This window comes from Tachysurus vachellii, chromosome 25 (assembly GCF_030014155.1).
Source record: "Tachysurus vachellii isolate PV-2020 chromosome 25, HZAU_Pvac_v1, whole genome shotgun sequence".
In the NCBI taxonomy this organism is placed as follows: Eukaryota; Metazoa; Chordata; class Actinopteri; order Siluriformes; family Bagridae; genus Tachysurus; species Tachysurus vachellii.
In genome coordinates this window covers 3200001-3214408 of record NC_083484.1, presented here as the reverse complement: position 1 = coordinate 3214408, position 14408 = coordinate 3200001, and the positions used below count along the sequence as shown (strand labels likewise).

Here is a 14408-nt window from a genome sequence, read left to right as displayed (position 1 = left end):
TTTTTTGTTGTTTTTTAATAAAATGTAATAAAAAAAAAAGAAAATCAAATTTAATCAAGTTATGAGTGGGAAAAAATCAACAAATTTACAAGGAAGCAAAGTTTTTCAAAACTATTAATGTTTATGAATATGGGTCCCACAGATCCGAACATCATACAAGGGTTAATATATTTTTTCCCTTTGCTGATTTGATAAATATTGGGATAAATATTAACTTAATTTTAAACTTTATCATTTTCATCCAACATTTTTATATTTCTGAAAAGCTTCTTTTGAGACAATGTCCATTTTTTAAGAGCGCTGTGTAAATAAATTAAATTGATATGAATTCGACGTCACGGTAATTCAGTAGGAATAGATAACTCGAAGGGACAAGTTTTAGATGAACGCAGCAATAATAGGGAGTAGAGAGAGAACTTGACTACTCAGATGCGACATCAACGAGCGATCGTAACAAAAGCAATAAACTCACATAGAAATATTCATATTTTTGGTTTTTTATCCTTGGCATGAAGTCCATGGAGCAACAAACACTATCTGAATCTGAAATGCTTATGATTACTTCAGCATTTGTAATACGCTTTGGGTAACAGATGGAAAATGGATGCCTTTTTCTAATTAGAGAAAGTGCCGAATGTGCGAAATTTAAGAACAAGTCCTAAGACAGATGAAAAAAAAAAAACGAGTTGCAGAAAGGAACCTCCTCCAGGGCCAGGACTGCTTCTGCACACATTTTAACATGTTGCTGAAAGTGTGAAGTCTTTCAATGAGGAGCTGCCAACTGAATGTGCACTGTGTGTGTGTGTGTGTGTGAGAGTGTGTGTTTGTGTGTGAGTGTGTGTTTGTGTGTGAGTGCGTGTTGTGGCGGTGGCGGTGGTTTATTGGTGCTAAAAATGTATTCAATGTGTACTGCGTGTCTATCAGCACAGAGCATCAAGAGAAAGAGTTAGAGAGAGAGAGAGAGAGAGAGAGAGAGAGAGAGAGAGAAGGGACACAATGTTCCTCACACTTACCCATGTTTACTGTCATCATCAGGAAGTGTCTGTGATGAACTCGAGCTGTGGCGCTCGACTCCGTCGACAGGCAAACACAGACTCTTCAGCCTGAAACAACACAAACCACAAGAGTTTCAGAACACACACTCACACACATACACAACTCCACACCCTTAACCCCCACCCCAACACACACACACCTTGTGTACACTAACAATTACTCATGCAGCAAGCACACACACACACACATACACACAATAAAAAAGACACACACTTGGGCCTCCACACCATGTGCTGAAAGAGTTACATAATTCACAGCTGTCTTTACCACTTCCGCTTCTAGCCAATGTTTAACATCAGTTTTACAACACACACTCACACACACACACACACTCGCTCACACACACACTCGCTCACACACACACACACACACACACGCTCACTCACACACACACATACATACACACCCACACACATACACTCACACACACAAACACTTGCTCACTTACACACACAAACACACACACTCGCTCACTTACACACACATACACATACATACACACCCACACACATACACTCGCTCACACACACACACTATACTGTAAGATCTCACACACACACACATACATACACACCCACACACATACACTCGCTCATACACGCACAAACACACACACACACGCTCACTCACACACACATACATACATACACACCCACACACAAACACTTACACACATATACATACAGACTCATGCTCACACACACACACACAAAACCAAGTTACACATACACAGAAAGAGAGGGCTATGCTAAAAAGATGATAAGACAAATAGATGGACAAAGAAAGGATTGAGAGAGGAAGATAAATAAAAAAGAATGCAGAGGATAGAAAAAGAAAAGAGATGAAGACAGAGAGAGGGTTAAAGAGAAAGAGATGAAGATACACATAGATGGAGTTCAAAAAGGACGTAAGGAGAGAAAAGGATAGTGGGAGAAAGAGATGAGGATAAAAAGATGGATGACAACCAAGGGTGAAAGAGGGAGAAAGAAATACGCATACTTAGAGCTCAGAAAGAGAGACAGAGAGAAAAGAAGAAGGGATGCTGAGAGGATCCATGATGGAAAGGGAAGAGAGGAGGATGGAGGGATAAGAGGGGTTGAAAAAGAGCGAGAGCAAGGAGGAGAAAGGGTACACACTCTGTCAGACAGAGGTCGAGATGTAGGAGTGAGAGTGTGTGAAGGAGGAAGAGAGCAAGAGAGAGAGAGAGTGTGAGCGAGTGAGAGAGTGAGATACTCATCTGATTTAGGACACGTCCAGTGTTACAGGCGACATGCTGAAGATGATCAGCATCAGTGAGACAGTGATTATAATCTGGTCATGTGACCTGTCCAGTCATGTGGCTCTTTCAGGTAGGACATTCATGACACACCCACACACTCACCCCCCTCACACATCCGCACACTCACCCCCTCACACATCCGCACACTCACCCCCTCACACATCCGCACACTCACCCCCTCACACATCCGCACACTCACCCCCTCACACATCCGCACACTCACCCCCTCACACATCCACACACTCACCCCCTCACACATACACACACTCACCCCCTCACACATCCGCACACTCACCCCCTCACACATCCGCACACTCACCTCCTCACATATCCACACTCTCACCCCCTCACACATCCGCACACTCACCCCCTCACACATCCACACACTCACCCCCTCACACATCCACACACTCACCCCCTCACACATACACACACTCACCCCCTCACACATCCGCACACTCACCCCCTCACACATCCGCACACTCACCTCCTCACATATCCACACTCTCACCCCCTCACACATCCACACACTCATCCCCTCACACATCCACACTCTCACCCCCCATACCTACACACTCACCCCCCTCACACATCCACACTCTCACCCCCTCACACATCCACACTCTCACCCCCCATACCTACACACTCACCCCCTCACACATACACACACTCACCCCCTCACATATCCACACTCTCACCCCCTCACACACACCCCTCACACATCCACACTCTCATCCCCTCACACATTCACACACTCACCCCCTCACACATCCACACTCTCACCCCCCATACCTACACACTCACCCCCTCACACATCCACACTCACCCCCTTACACATCCACACTCTCACCCCCCATACCTACACACTCACCCCCTCACACATCCACACACTCACCCCCTCACACATCCACACTCTCACCCCCTCACACACACCCCTCACACACACCCCTCACACCCCCTCACACATCCACACTCTCATCCCCTCACACATCCACACTCTCACCCCCTCACACATCCACACACTCACCCCCTCACACATCCACACTCTCACCCCCCATACCTACACACACACACCCCCTCACACATCCACACTCACCCCCTCACACATCCACACTCTCACCCCATACCTACACACTCACCCCCTCACACATCCGCACACTCACCCCCTCACACATCCACACTCTCACCCCATACCTACACACTTACCCCCTCACACATCCACACTCTCACCCCCATACCTACACACTCACCCCCTCACACATCCGCACACTCACCCCCTCACACATCCACACTCTCACCCCATACCTACACACTCACCCCCTCACACATCCACACTAGCTGTCGTATATTGCAAATGTCGTACTGAATAAAAGATGATGCGAGCCATTATCCTCTGTTTAGGGCGCATTTGCCTCAAATGCTCACATCACGTGTCAGGCAGAGACATGGAGGAGAAGACGGAGAAGACGTGAGAATATTACAGCTGTCAGTGAAGCACAGAGTGGTCTGTAGAGCTTCTTAGCTTCTCCCCTGAATCTCAGACAGTTTAAGCTGCAGACGGTTTGTAAAAGGTTGTGATGATGGAACCGTGCACAAGTAGACTGAGATTCTATAAAGGGTTGTGTGTTATTAACATCTTTCATAAAATGAGCCAATACACACAGAGAGACACATCAACAAATATTTACACATAAACACACACACACACACATACAAACACACACACACAGACCACTGCAGTCTATCACCCTTGATTATATGAAATTGTCTGGCATAAAATGAAAGGCAAACAGACTTGGTGTTAGTTTCTCTGAGGGGGTTGAGTAACCACGCAGCTGTGACGTGTTGGATGAGATTTCAAAGGCCACATTTGGGAAAATATAAATGAGGGAATTTGTGCGAATGTGTGTTTCCAGCTCGCGCATCTGTTTACTGAAGTCACGATGCCACCCACCTCTTTAACTTACAAGAAATAAATCCATATAAGAAAGATGAAGTGGCACAAAACCCCACAGAACCCACAGATCTGATCTATATACTCAGAGCTTTGTTTTCAAAAAATCTGATCTTTATAAATTCGATTTCAGCCGCTTGTGTGCCGTCTCAGCCTGGACAGATGCTGTATGTTGTACTGAGAACGAAAAGAGAACGTTTATATAAAACGAGTTAAATGACTAGATTAACAAATCAAATAAATGAGTTTATGGAACTGACTGGTACAGTATCTTCTCCTCCGTACTGTATATCACCGTATTAGTCGTTTTATTTGTCATTTTTATTTATACATAGTACATTGTATTCTGTATTTAGACGGTATTTTCTATCCCTGTTTCTTTTTTTTATTCAGGTTTAAAGGCAAGTGATTATGTTCGAAGCTGATGGTCGAGATACTAATGCTTTTGCCAATTTCTACTCATCAACCCGCTCTATCTTATTACCTGACAGCTACCATGAGAGAAGAAAGTGATGGTTAAAGCTACTTTCACACATACTGTGACTTTATCTGCTTTCTTGCTGCTAAAACGAAACATTTTGCAGGAATGTGTATAAAACGTATATAAAACGTGTATAAAACGTATCATGTGCCCTATACAGTCTTCGTTCTCAACGGTATTCGCTTTAACGAGTCGCTCCGTGTTTGAATAAAGTTACACCTTTCTCAATTTTTTCACATAGCTGGACACACCCACATCTAATCGCCAACAGTCAGTAACGCTCATTTCCACGGACGCCACCAGCTATCGCTGAAAATGAAGGTACTCAGACTCACTACAGTATATATGTAAATGTCGCATAACACTGGCTTCCTTCAAGCCAACCAGTCAGCTCTCGACTCATCCTGCATTGAAGGGCAAGAGATTTACACACACACACACACACACACACACACACACACACAAGCTGTCGTCCCTCTTCTACATACTGTACATGAGCTCACAGACGCTCAGTATTGGCATGTGATTGACGGCGGTGCCACAGTACGCCATTCCTCACCATCCCATCATGGCTCCTCTCCATCGTGTCAAAGATATTACAAATTCTGTGAGCTATTACGGCAGAATAAAAGCATTTGAGCCAGAAATGTAGCCAGTAAGTAATCAGAGCAGTAAGCTGTCTGGATTACAGATGCTAAAAGGAATGCCTGAAATGAACGGCTGGCTCAAACACTTTAAGAACTCGCAAATAGACCAAAAACTCCCTAATTACTGAGCTTTTGGCTCAGTGAGGATGTTAAAAAAAAAAAAAAAAAAAAAAAACTGAACCCCTCTTAAATGCTTCCTTTCTTCTGAGTGAAAAGGTCAGATCCGTGCGTTGTTTATGTGTTTGTGCTTCTAAAGCCACAACCAGTCAACATAGAAAAATGCCTTGACCGAGGCACAAAGGGTTTGCTGTGATTTTCCATGGAGCGTGCCCAGACCAGCACGAGTAATCATAAACCTGACACAGCCTTAGGCACAAAAAAAAAAAAACAATGACAATATCGACAAACACGCATAAAACACTTCAGAAAAGGGCTCCAATTCGACTCGGTTCAATCCTGGGGGTGTTACAGTTCAAATCCTGTTAGTCGAATGAGTCAGGATGGGCAAACAGATTAAGTCTCTGTATACAGTATTGATTGATCTCCAGAAAAAAAAAAATAGCTTAATTATCATTCCAAAAATTCCTGGAATTATATTCCCGGGCTGATCGGTTACAACTTCGGTGCTGTAGCCATGTAGGAGCAGTTCTGAGAAAGAAAATGAAATATGCACACCCCCCCCCCCCCAACACACACACACACACACACACTCTGATACGCAAAACACGTAATAACCTTGTGATCACCATTAGCATGTTAAGAAGTGCTTCCAAGACAGGTGGCTTTCCAAATATGGCCTTCCACACACACACACACACACACACACACACACACACACACACACACACACCTCCCTGAAGTCTTTTCTCCTTGCTGTTTCTGGCACTGGGTTCACACTCTGTGGCCCATCTGTTCTGCTACTCTACCAGCATGTCAGTTTTACACACGCACACACACACACACACACACACACACACACACATTTATATACAATTTACATTAATGTTAATGAGAAATATGGCAGAACAACAGATTTAGAGAGGACCTCAGGTCACCGTACAATAGTTTCCCTTTTTCAATAAGGAAATATTTCAAATATTTATACAGCATCTTCTCTGTGATTGGTCAACAAAATCAGTCCTCCGAGTGTGAACTTTCAAGGCGTAACAGATTGCTATAGAAATAACACTGAAATCGAATCGTCCTACTCCACCTTGACAAATTGGTAACGTGTTATTTCACTGTAAATGATGGTTTATTCTGCAAAAACAAATGAGAAGGGGGTCCCCCCCCACTCCCGTTTCCCAATCTCTTCTGTAACCTCTCTGAAGATTTCACTTGACATCAGGCCGGCTGTTATGTTCCACTCCTCCGTGCGTCAATAACCGCCATTTTAATCACACCAGAGTCTCCAGAAATCACAACGGGGTTCGCCGGTCATTAAGGACCTTGTGCAATCTGTCCGTTTTCTCTGCAGTCAGCAAGAGGCTTGGACGAGGAAGACCCTCGTTCTGCATTACCTCACCTCCCCTGTGAGCTCAAAAAAAAAAAAAAAAAAAAAAAAAAACGCTCTCCGAATGTGAAGCTGATAGCATCGTCGTGATGCCGTTCCTACAGCGAGTAAAACTTTAAAGGTCAGCCGCTGAGAAAAAACAGCAGGCTTCTTCTATTGTTTGTGATACTGACTCATGGGCTGCGACGGGGCCAAGGGGTTTCTGGGAAATGAGACGAGGACAAAAATTCCCCTCTATCAGCATTGAAGGACTCAGGAGGAGAAAAGATGAAGAGAGAACACCGGGTTACAAAAAAGAAATAGAATGACTAATTAAAAATAAATAATAATAACAATAACAATAAGAAGAAGAAGAAGAAGAAAAAGAAGAGGTAGGCTTCAGTCAGAAAGTTCAAGAGTTCTAGCTCTCTAAAGCATTAGATGCCTCAGTAGATAAAATCTGACTTTAACTCTGAGGTAAGGATGTTTAACAATAACACAGAATCTGCTACGATATGATATGCTTCGACATTTCGAACCCAAGTTGTGTCTAACTTTGTTCAGGGAACTAATTTAACCCTTGTATGTTGTTCGTATTTTTGTTACACAGCCAGTGTTCGTGGGTCTGTTTGACCCGCTGCATTTTGGGGTTTTAAATTCAACACAATCAAAAAATTTGATGTTAAAATACTACAGATGTTTACTTCATCCCAATCCCTTATCTGCAGTGCACAGGGTTTAGTCGCGTTGCAGTGGATTGTCTTGCGCTAAATTCCTGTCCTCAGACGAGCACCAGAACTAGCGGGGGTCAAGATTTTTTTTTTTCTTTGAGCCCAGTGTTTTGAAGACATTTACCTCAGAAGACGTGTTGATTCGTTGCGACTCTTCTTGAGGAGAAATATGCCGTGAAGCTCTCCCACGGAGTGAGGAAGAGGTGGACAGTTGAAGTGTCCAATGGAGTTATGAGATTTGCGCTCAAGCTATTTTCAAGACTTTAGATTGGTCAATAACTTGTAAAAATAACAGACCCACGTGGGGACTGACCAATAGCATCGATATGTGAAAATATGTGAAATTGACCAAATTTGGACATACGAGGTTTCCGCCCGACAGCGACGATATATGGTTAATATTTGCCCTTTACCTTTATTACATCACATTTTTTAATTAAAGTGCTACTCGTTTTTTGTTGTTTTTTAATAAAATGTAATAAAAAAAGAAAATCAAATTTAATCAAGTTATGAGTGGGAAAAAAATCAACAAATTTACAAGGAAGAAAAGTTTTTCAAAACTATTGATGTTTATGAATATGGGTCCCACAGACCTGAACATCATACAAGGGTTAAGGTGGCTTAATCACATCGCAATTGAGAACACAACCACATCGACTTGCCTTTTTTTTTTTAAACACATCTCACGACTGTCTTCTGTGTCCCACAATGTTCCTCCACCTCTCATGCTACACATGTGAACAAGCCGGTGTGAAAGCATCAGAAAGAATTGTTTTAATGAAGTGAATTTTTTTTTTTTTTTACATGCCATCTGATGGCTCCAGCTCTTAAATATCCAGCTCAGTTTTTAATATTGATGCAGAAAAATCATCCACCTGTCTGTCATGTTAATATCTTGGGGCTCTTCTCAAGCAGAACAAGCTGAAACTAGCATACAGCTCTGAGTCCTGAGTTGACTCGGTTTAGGTGTTCCGGCTCGGAAAGTTGCGTCATCGCTGATTAATTACATCTACATTAATGCTGATAAATTTTATCACCATTTTGCTTGTAGGGATTTAACACTGACTGAATCTCAAAACATGTTTGCTTTACTTTGTGGTAACATTTTCCAGACGTCAACGTGGCACCGTTGTTTTTTTCTGGTGAACCTGAATGTTGTTTTGTTTTTGTTTTGTTTATTGAAGCACTCACTGAGACGACAATCCTAATCACATGGACTACACAGGTGTCTCGTCTGAATCCTCAGGCTTTGTAATACAGAGGCTTTTACATGAACTCCCAAAGGCGGGAAAGATGTTTTGTGTGTGTGTGTGTGTGTGTGTGTGTGTGTGTGTGTGTGTGTGTGTGTGTGTGTATGTGACAGAGAGAAAGAAGCAATATTTCCTCTGGCAAGTGACTTAATGAGTTAGGAAGTTTCAGCTGCACAAAAGGTGAAGTGAGAACTGAAATTTTAGTTCACAGTGGGACAAAAAAAGCCTTCTGTTCCATTACATAGGTATTTATCTAATACAAACACACACACATACACACATACACACAAGAATGCACGCTGACGCAAATGAAACATGATCTATTTATAGAGCAGCACAAGCTGACCTCAGGTCTATCAGGACTCAAATCAAAAAATGTACTTGTGATGAGCTCAAAATAGCAACCTGAACAATTTATTCTGTCTGCTGCATGATTAATTGTTCAGAGAAAGAAAAGCCACTAAGTGTATGTGCAACCTTTTGTATTTTTTCCTCAGTCTTCATTTGAGAGCTAGTTTCTTTCCACAAGCAATCAAACTAATAAACTGAACTGTACTGATCTGCACCAAATACACACTCCTACGATATACATCCCTGTCTACAGAACCACCATATCAAACTGTGTACATTGTTTTTATTATCTTTGCACATGCTGTCTTACACAATCGGTCAATTGCTGTTTTGCTGTTTTCCTGGACTTGCTGACTAAGAGACCGCAGTCAGTCCGGATCTGGAACAGCATCTCCAGCACCACCACACTGAGCACTGGAGCCCCTCAGGGCCGTGTGCTCAGCCCACTCCTGTTCACCTTGCTGACTCACGACTGCAGATCGAAACATATGATAAAATTCGCTGATGACACGACCGTGGTGGGTCTCATCAGCAACAACGACGAGTCAGCATACAGAGAGGAAGCGCAACATCTAACTGCCTGGTGTAAAGCCAACAACCTGTCTCTGAACACTCGACCACTCTCCGCTGAACTTTGACGAATCCTCTGTACAGATGGTCAAGAGCACCAAATTCCTTAATGTTCATCTGGCGGAGAACTTCACCTGGTCACTCAACCCCAGCTCCATCACCAAAAAAGCCCTGCAGTGTCTCTACTTCCTACGTAGACTAAGGAAATCTCCCTCCTCCCATCCTGACTACGTTTTGCACCATCTCGGGTCGCAAGACCCTGCAGCGAGAAGATAATTGGAGTTTCTCTTCCTTCTATCACAGACATTTACACCACACGCTGCATCCACAAAGCAACAGATGACCCCACACACCCCTCACACACACACAAACAAACGTCCTGGAGAAACATTTCACTATGTACTGCGCCAGCTACAGTATATATGGTTAAAATGACAATGGAATCTTCTTGACACTTGACTTAAGTGTTCATTCCTGTATTTTTGCACACGTACTGTAGAATATACAGTATGTACTCTGGTCAGCGCTGCTTTTGTGTATAGTCTTGTAGTGTTTTGTATTGTATTGTCTTTTGTCTCACTCTGTTTGCACCAGCTTGCACAGATGCACTTTATGTGGCCAGGACTAACTTACATTAAGTCCTCAGCTCTGCTCTTGTTCTATTTAGCACCACGGTCCTGGAGAAACATTGAAGAACATCTAATTTCACTATGTACTGTGTCAGCTATATACTGTATGGTTGAAATGACAATAAAACTTCTTGACTTGATTTGACTTGACCAGCATTTTCCTTTAGGGTTCTTTACACTTACAGCATTTAGCAGATGCCCTTATCCAGAGTGACTTACATTTTATCTCGTTTATATACATCTGAGCAATTGAGGGTTAAGGGCCTTGCTCAGGGGCCCAGCAGTGGCAGCTTGGTGGACATAGGAATCAAACTCACAACCCAACATCTTAACCACTAGACTACCACATCCCTTTAACACTAACTCTCTTACACAATACACTTCACTTTCATTCAGCAGTGACATCAAGAGCCAAACAGATGCCTGTGGACTGGGAAACGTTCACCACTTGGAGACCCAGAACCTAGTCACTGATACACCTGCGTCCACCGGATTAGAAAGAAGAACAAATGAAGGTATAAATATAAACAGATAAATAATATCTATGCACTATTATTTGAAATCACATGGAGCGTAATCACATAAAGGCTGGATAAGTTACTGGCTAGTCTGTTATGCTGATACATAAAGGATAAAACTATCATTACTGACAATCATTTAATCAGCTTATCATTAATACTGTCATCACAGACCCAGAAGCTTTCAGTTCGCTTTCTACCTGCAGCGAGACGCTTCATTAACTCGAGCCAGTCCGACACGCAGACCATAATCAGAGGATTTCCTCCAGCCTCATTAAAGCTGAGAACTGACCGTGTCCTCAGATCAGGACCAAAGTAGATAAGAGACTCCTCGTTGCAATTTCAGCTCTCATTATTTAAGTAAACAATCCCAAACTCGTGTTCAACTCAGCGCCGTTATCTGAGGACATCTGTAACGATTCCGGCTGTTCCGTTTTGGGTACGGTTTAAAAACATCACAAAATCGTCATTTTTCAGTGTTTTAAAAGGGATTTCTTAGCATCTTTATATTTGGTTCCAATTCTAAAAATTGTTTAAACAAAGCTACTTGAAATTATGATTCTGATCTGCATTGGTGGGAGGCACGGTGGCTTAGTGGTTAGCACGTTTGCCTCACACCTTGCCTTGCCTTTGCCTTGCCTTGTGTGTGTGCCTTGTGTATGTTCTCCCCGTGCCTCGGGGGTTTCCTCCGGGTACTCCGGTTTCCTCCCCCGGTCCAAAGACATGCATGGTAGGTTGATTGGCATCTCAGGAAAAATTGTCCGTAGTGTGTGATTGAGTGAATGAGTGTGTGTGTGTGTGCCCTGCGATGGGTTGGCACTTCGTCCAGGGTGTATCCTGCCTTGATAGGCACAGGCTCCCCGTGACCCGAGGTAGTTCGGATAAGCGGTAGAATATGAATAAATCTGCATTGGTTTTATTGCATATGCAGCGTTTGTTAGTTTCTACATATGACCATCAAACAGGATGATAACTGTCCAGGACAGAAATGATAAATAATCAGTGCACATGAGTTCAGCTTCTCATGAACAAAAGATGACTTGCAGGGTTTTTGCCATCATGTGGTACTCTGCAGCTAATCAAACTGTGAGGAGGTTTTTTTTGTCAGATTTGTTAACGCTCGTTCTTTATTGGTTTTCGATAAAAAGCAGGCAGTAAAATTGTAACAGGACATGTCGGGTATCATATAGTGTAGTTTAACAGCTTAACCACTGAGCTATTACTCACCAAAATGACACTTACATCTTTGAATCTAAATAGAGACTTTTCGCACTATACAGGAAATGATTTAGAATCACACTACAGGTTTCTTCCTCATATCATCTCAGGGAGATTTGCTTCACCACAGTTACCTCATTAGAGCTGAATTTGAATTAAAAATCTATATCCTGAATTTAGATAATTCTGTAAAGCTGCTTTGTGGAAATGCAAATGAAACTGTACTGAATTAGAGCTGCAGTCATGAATATACTTCGATTTCTTTAGTTTAACATTCATCACAACAGTGAGGGAAAAAGTTATACTAATTCTCAAATTGGTCCCACATCTGGAAGTGTTTTTATCAACACGGCTCGTATTCATAAAGATTCTAACACTGATCTCTGAGAGCTCATAATTTAGCTTAAACAATTCTAACTAGGAATCTTATCTTCAGAGTGATTCAGGACCAATCACAGAGCAGCTCTGAGCAAGAAAAATACAACAACTTTTATCTTCGAGAGGAGGCGGGGCTTAACCTGTTACTAGGTATGAAACATTCTTTTGAGGACTGTGATTGGTTGTCCAATTAAAAAAAAAGAAGCACTTTTAAAATCTGGTCTATTATCAACCTTCACTTTGTCTCTTTGTGAAGATATTTGAGACTATATGGTGTAGGATTACGTTCGTGACCGATCATATTAGAGATGTTCTAACATCTGTATGTTATAAACGTAATGAATTTAATGTAATGTAAATGTAAACATCTCTGACACGGAGCAGAAATGTCATAAAGACAAATCACATCATTTCTGTCACTATGGCATTTCAGCTCTGTCCCACAGATGTCTCCATGTTTGACGCTGAGAGTATCTCTAAATATATATGCGTATCGTTTCTGTGCTGATGTCTGAGACGTTATCTCTAATATGTTTGGTCACAAAAATAATCCCTACACGATCTAATCTCATAATCTAATATTATTTTATTAACTCACCATCATATTAAATATTAAATATTGTATACAACACATTTCTTCTCCCTTTTCACCTTTCAAACATTTTCTCCATTTTTTAAGGGTTAAGATTTTATTTTTACTATATTTAAAAAAAAAAAAAAAAAATATATATATATATATATATATATATATATATATATATATATATATATATATATATATATATATATATACACATAAAATATATATTAGTAATTATTTTATTATTACTGACAAAGATATGTGAAAATGTTAAGGCTGTAACTATTAGCCTAACTTTTATCTGTATGTGCAAAGCAAACTTACAGCTGAGGCAGGATACAACTGAGCAGGTCAAAGGTTAATGGTCGTGCTGAACGATGATGCGATCTAAACCTTCCGATTCAAATAAAAAGTCATAAATTAATTATTTATTTATTATCGAACTTGCATGCTAACAAAAGTCAATATCTGGCTTTGGTTAGAAAAAAATGTGGCTTCAAAAACAGATTTTTCCATTAACAACGAATTAACTTTCTATTTCCATCGTGCTCTGTCATCTCATGAGTGTTCCACCATTAAGCTTCTAGCAGCTCATCCATCTGTGGGTGTTTTCAGCTCAGCAATCAACATCTCTCTTGCTGTGGGTTGGCCAGCAGACCTGCGCTCGCTGTGTGGGCCGAGCAGGAACGACTTATTACAGAAGGAAGGGTGTGTGAGGCTGCCTTGGCTGTTGTCTAAATGACTCATTACAGCTGCTTTAATGCGAAGCGATAACGCACCGTACGCGATGAAGGGCCAAGGTTCAGTTTGCAAATTCTGGGACAAAAAGTTAAACAACGAACTGAGTTTACGAGCGGTTGCAATTCAACAAAGACCGAGATCACTGCAGTACACACAAGCAATGTCCAAGAGGAGAGAAACAAAAAAAAACAAGGAAAAGGACTGGCACGTTATATCTCAATCAGCAGCCTGACAGCTTTTGTGCTTAATGACTCATAAAGGTCCAAGGTGGCACAAGTCAAAGCTTCGCCCATCACTCACGACATTCCTGTCAAATCCAATCTGGGGCAGGAAATAGGAACAGACTGCATGCAAATCTGCTGTACGGCTGTGGATAACGTAGTTACACAGTTATAACTGTTAATAATCCATGTCATATCCACAGCACATTCATACTGTACGTCAAGGTTCAGCAACTATACAAGGAACAGACATTGGGACATGACTGGTGTTTGTCTTGAGATGTTTTAGGTATTGAATTATCTCAGATTTCG

The 14408-nt window shown here is 41.8% G+C and overlaps 1 protein-coding gene across 1 annotated transcript in view; it reads right to left on the bottom strand.

The window, feature by feature from the left end:
* The window catches only part of map3k22 (mitogen-activated protein kinase kinase kinase 22), a 53583-nt gene that overhangs the window by 38115 nt on the left and 1060 nt on the right, over window positions 1-14408 (bottom strand). The window contains exon 2 of the mRNA XM_060861181.1: window positions 1014-1103. Coding sequence (XP_060717164.1) covers window positions 1014-1032 — 19 coding nt within the window. The 5' untranslated portion in view covers window positions 1033-1103. The remainder of the gene's footprint in view (window positions 1-1013; window positions 1104-14408) is intronic.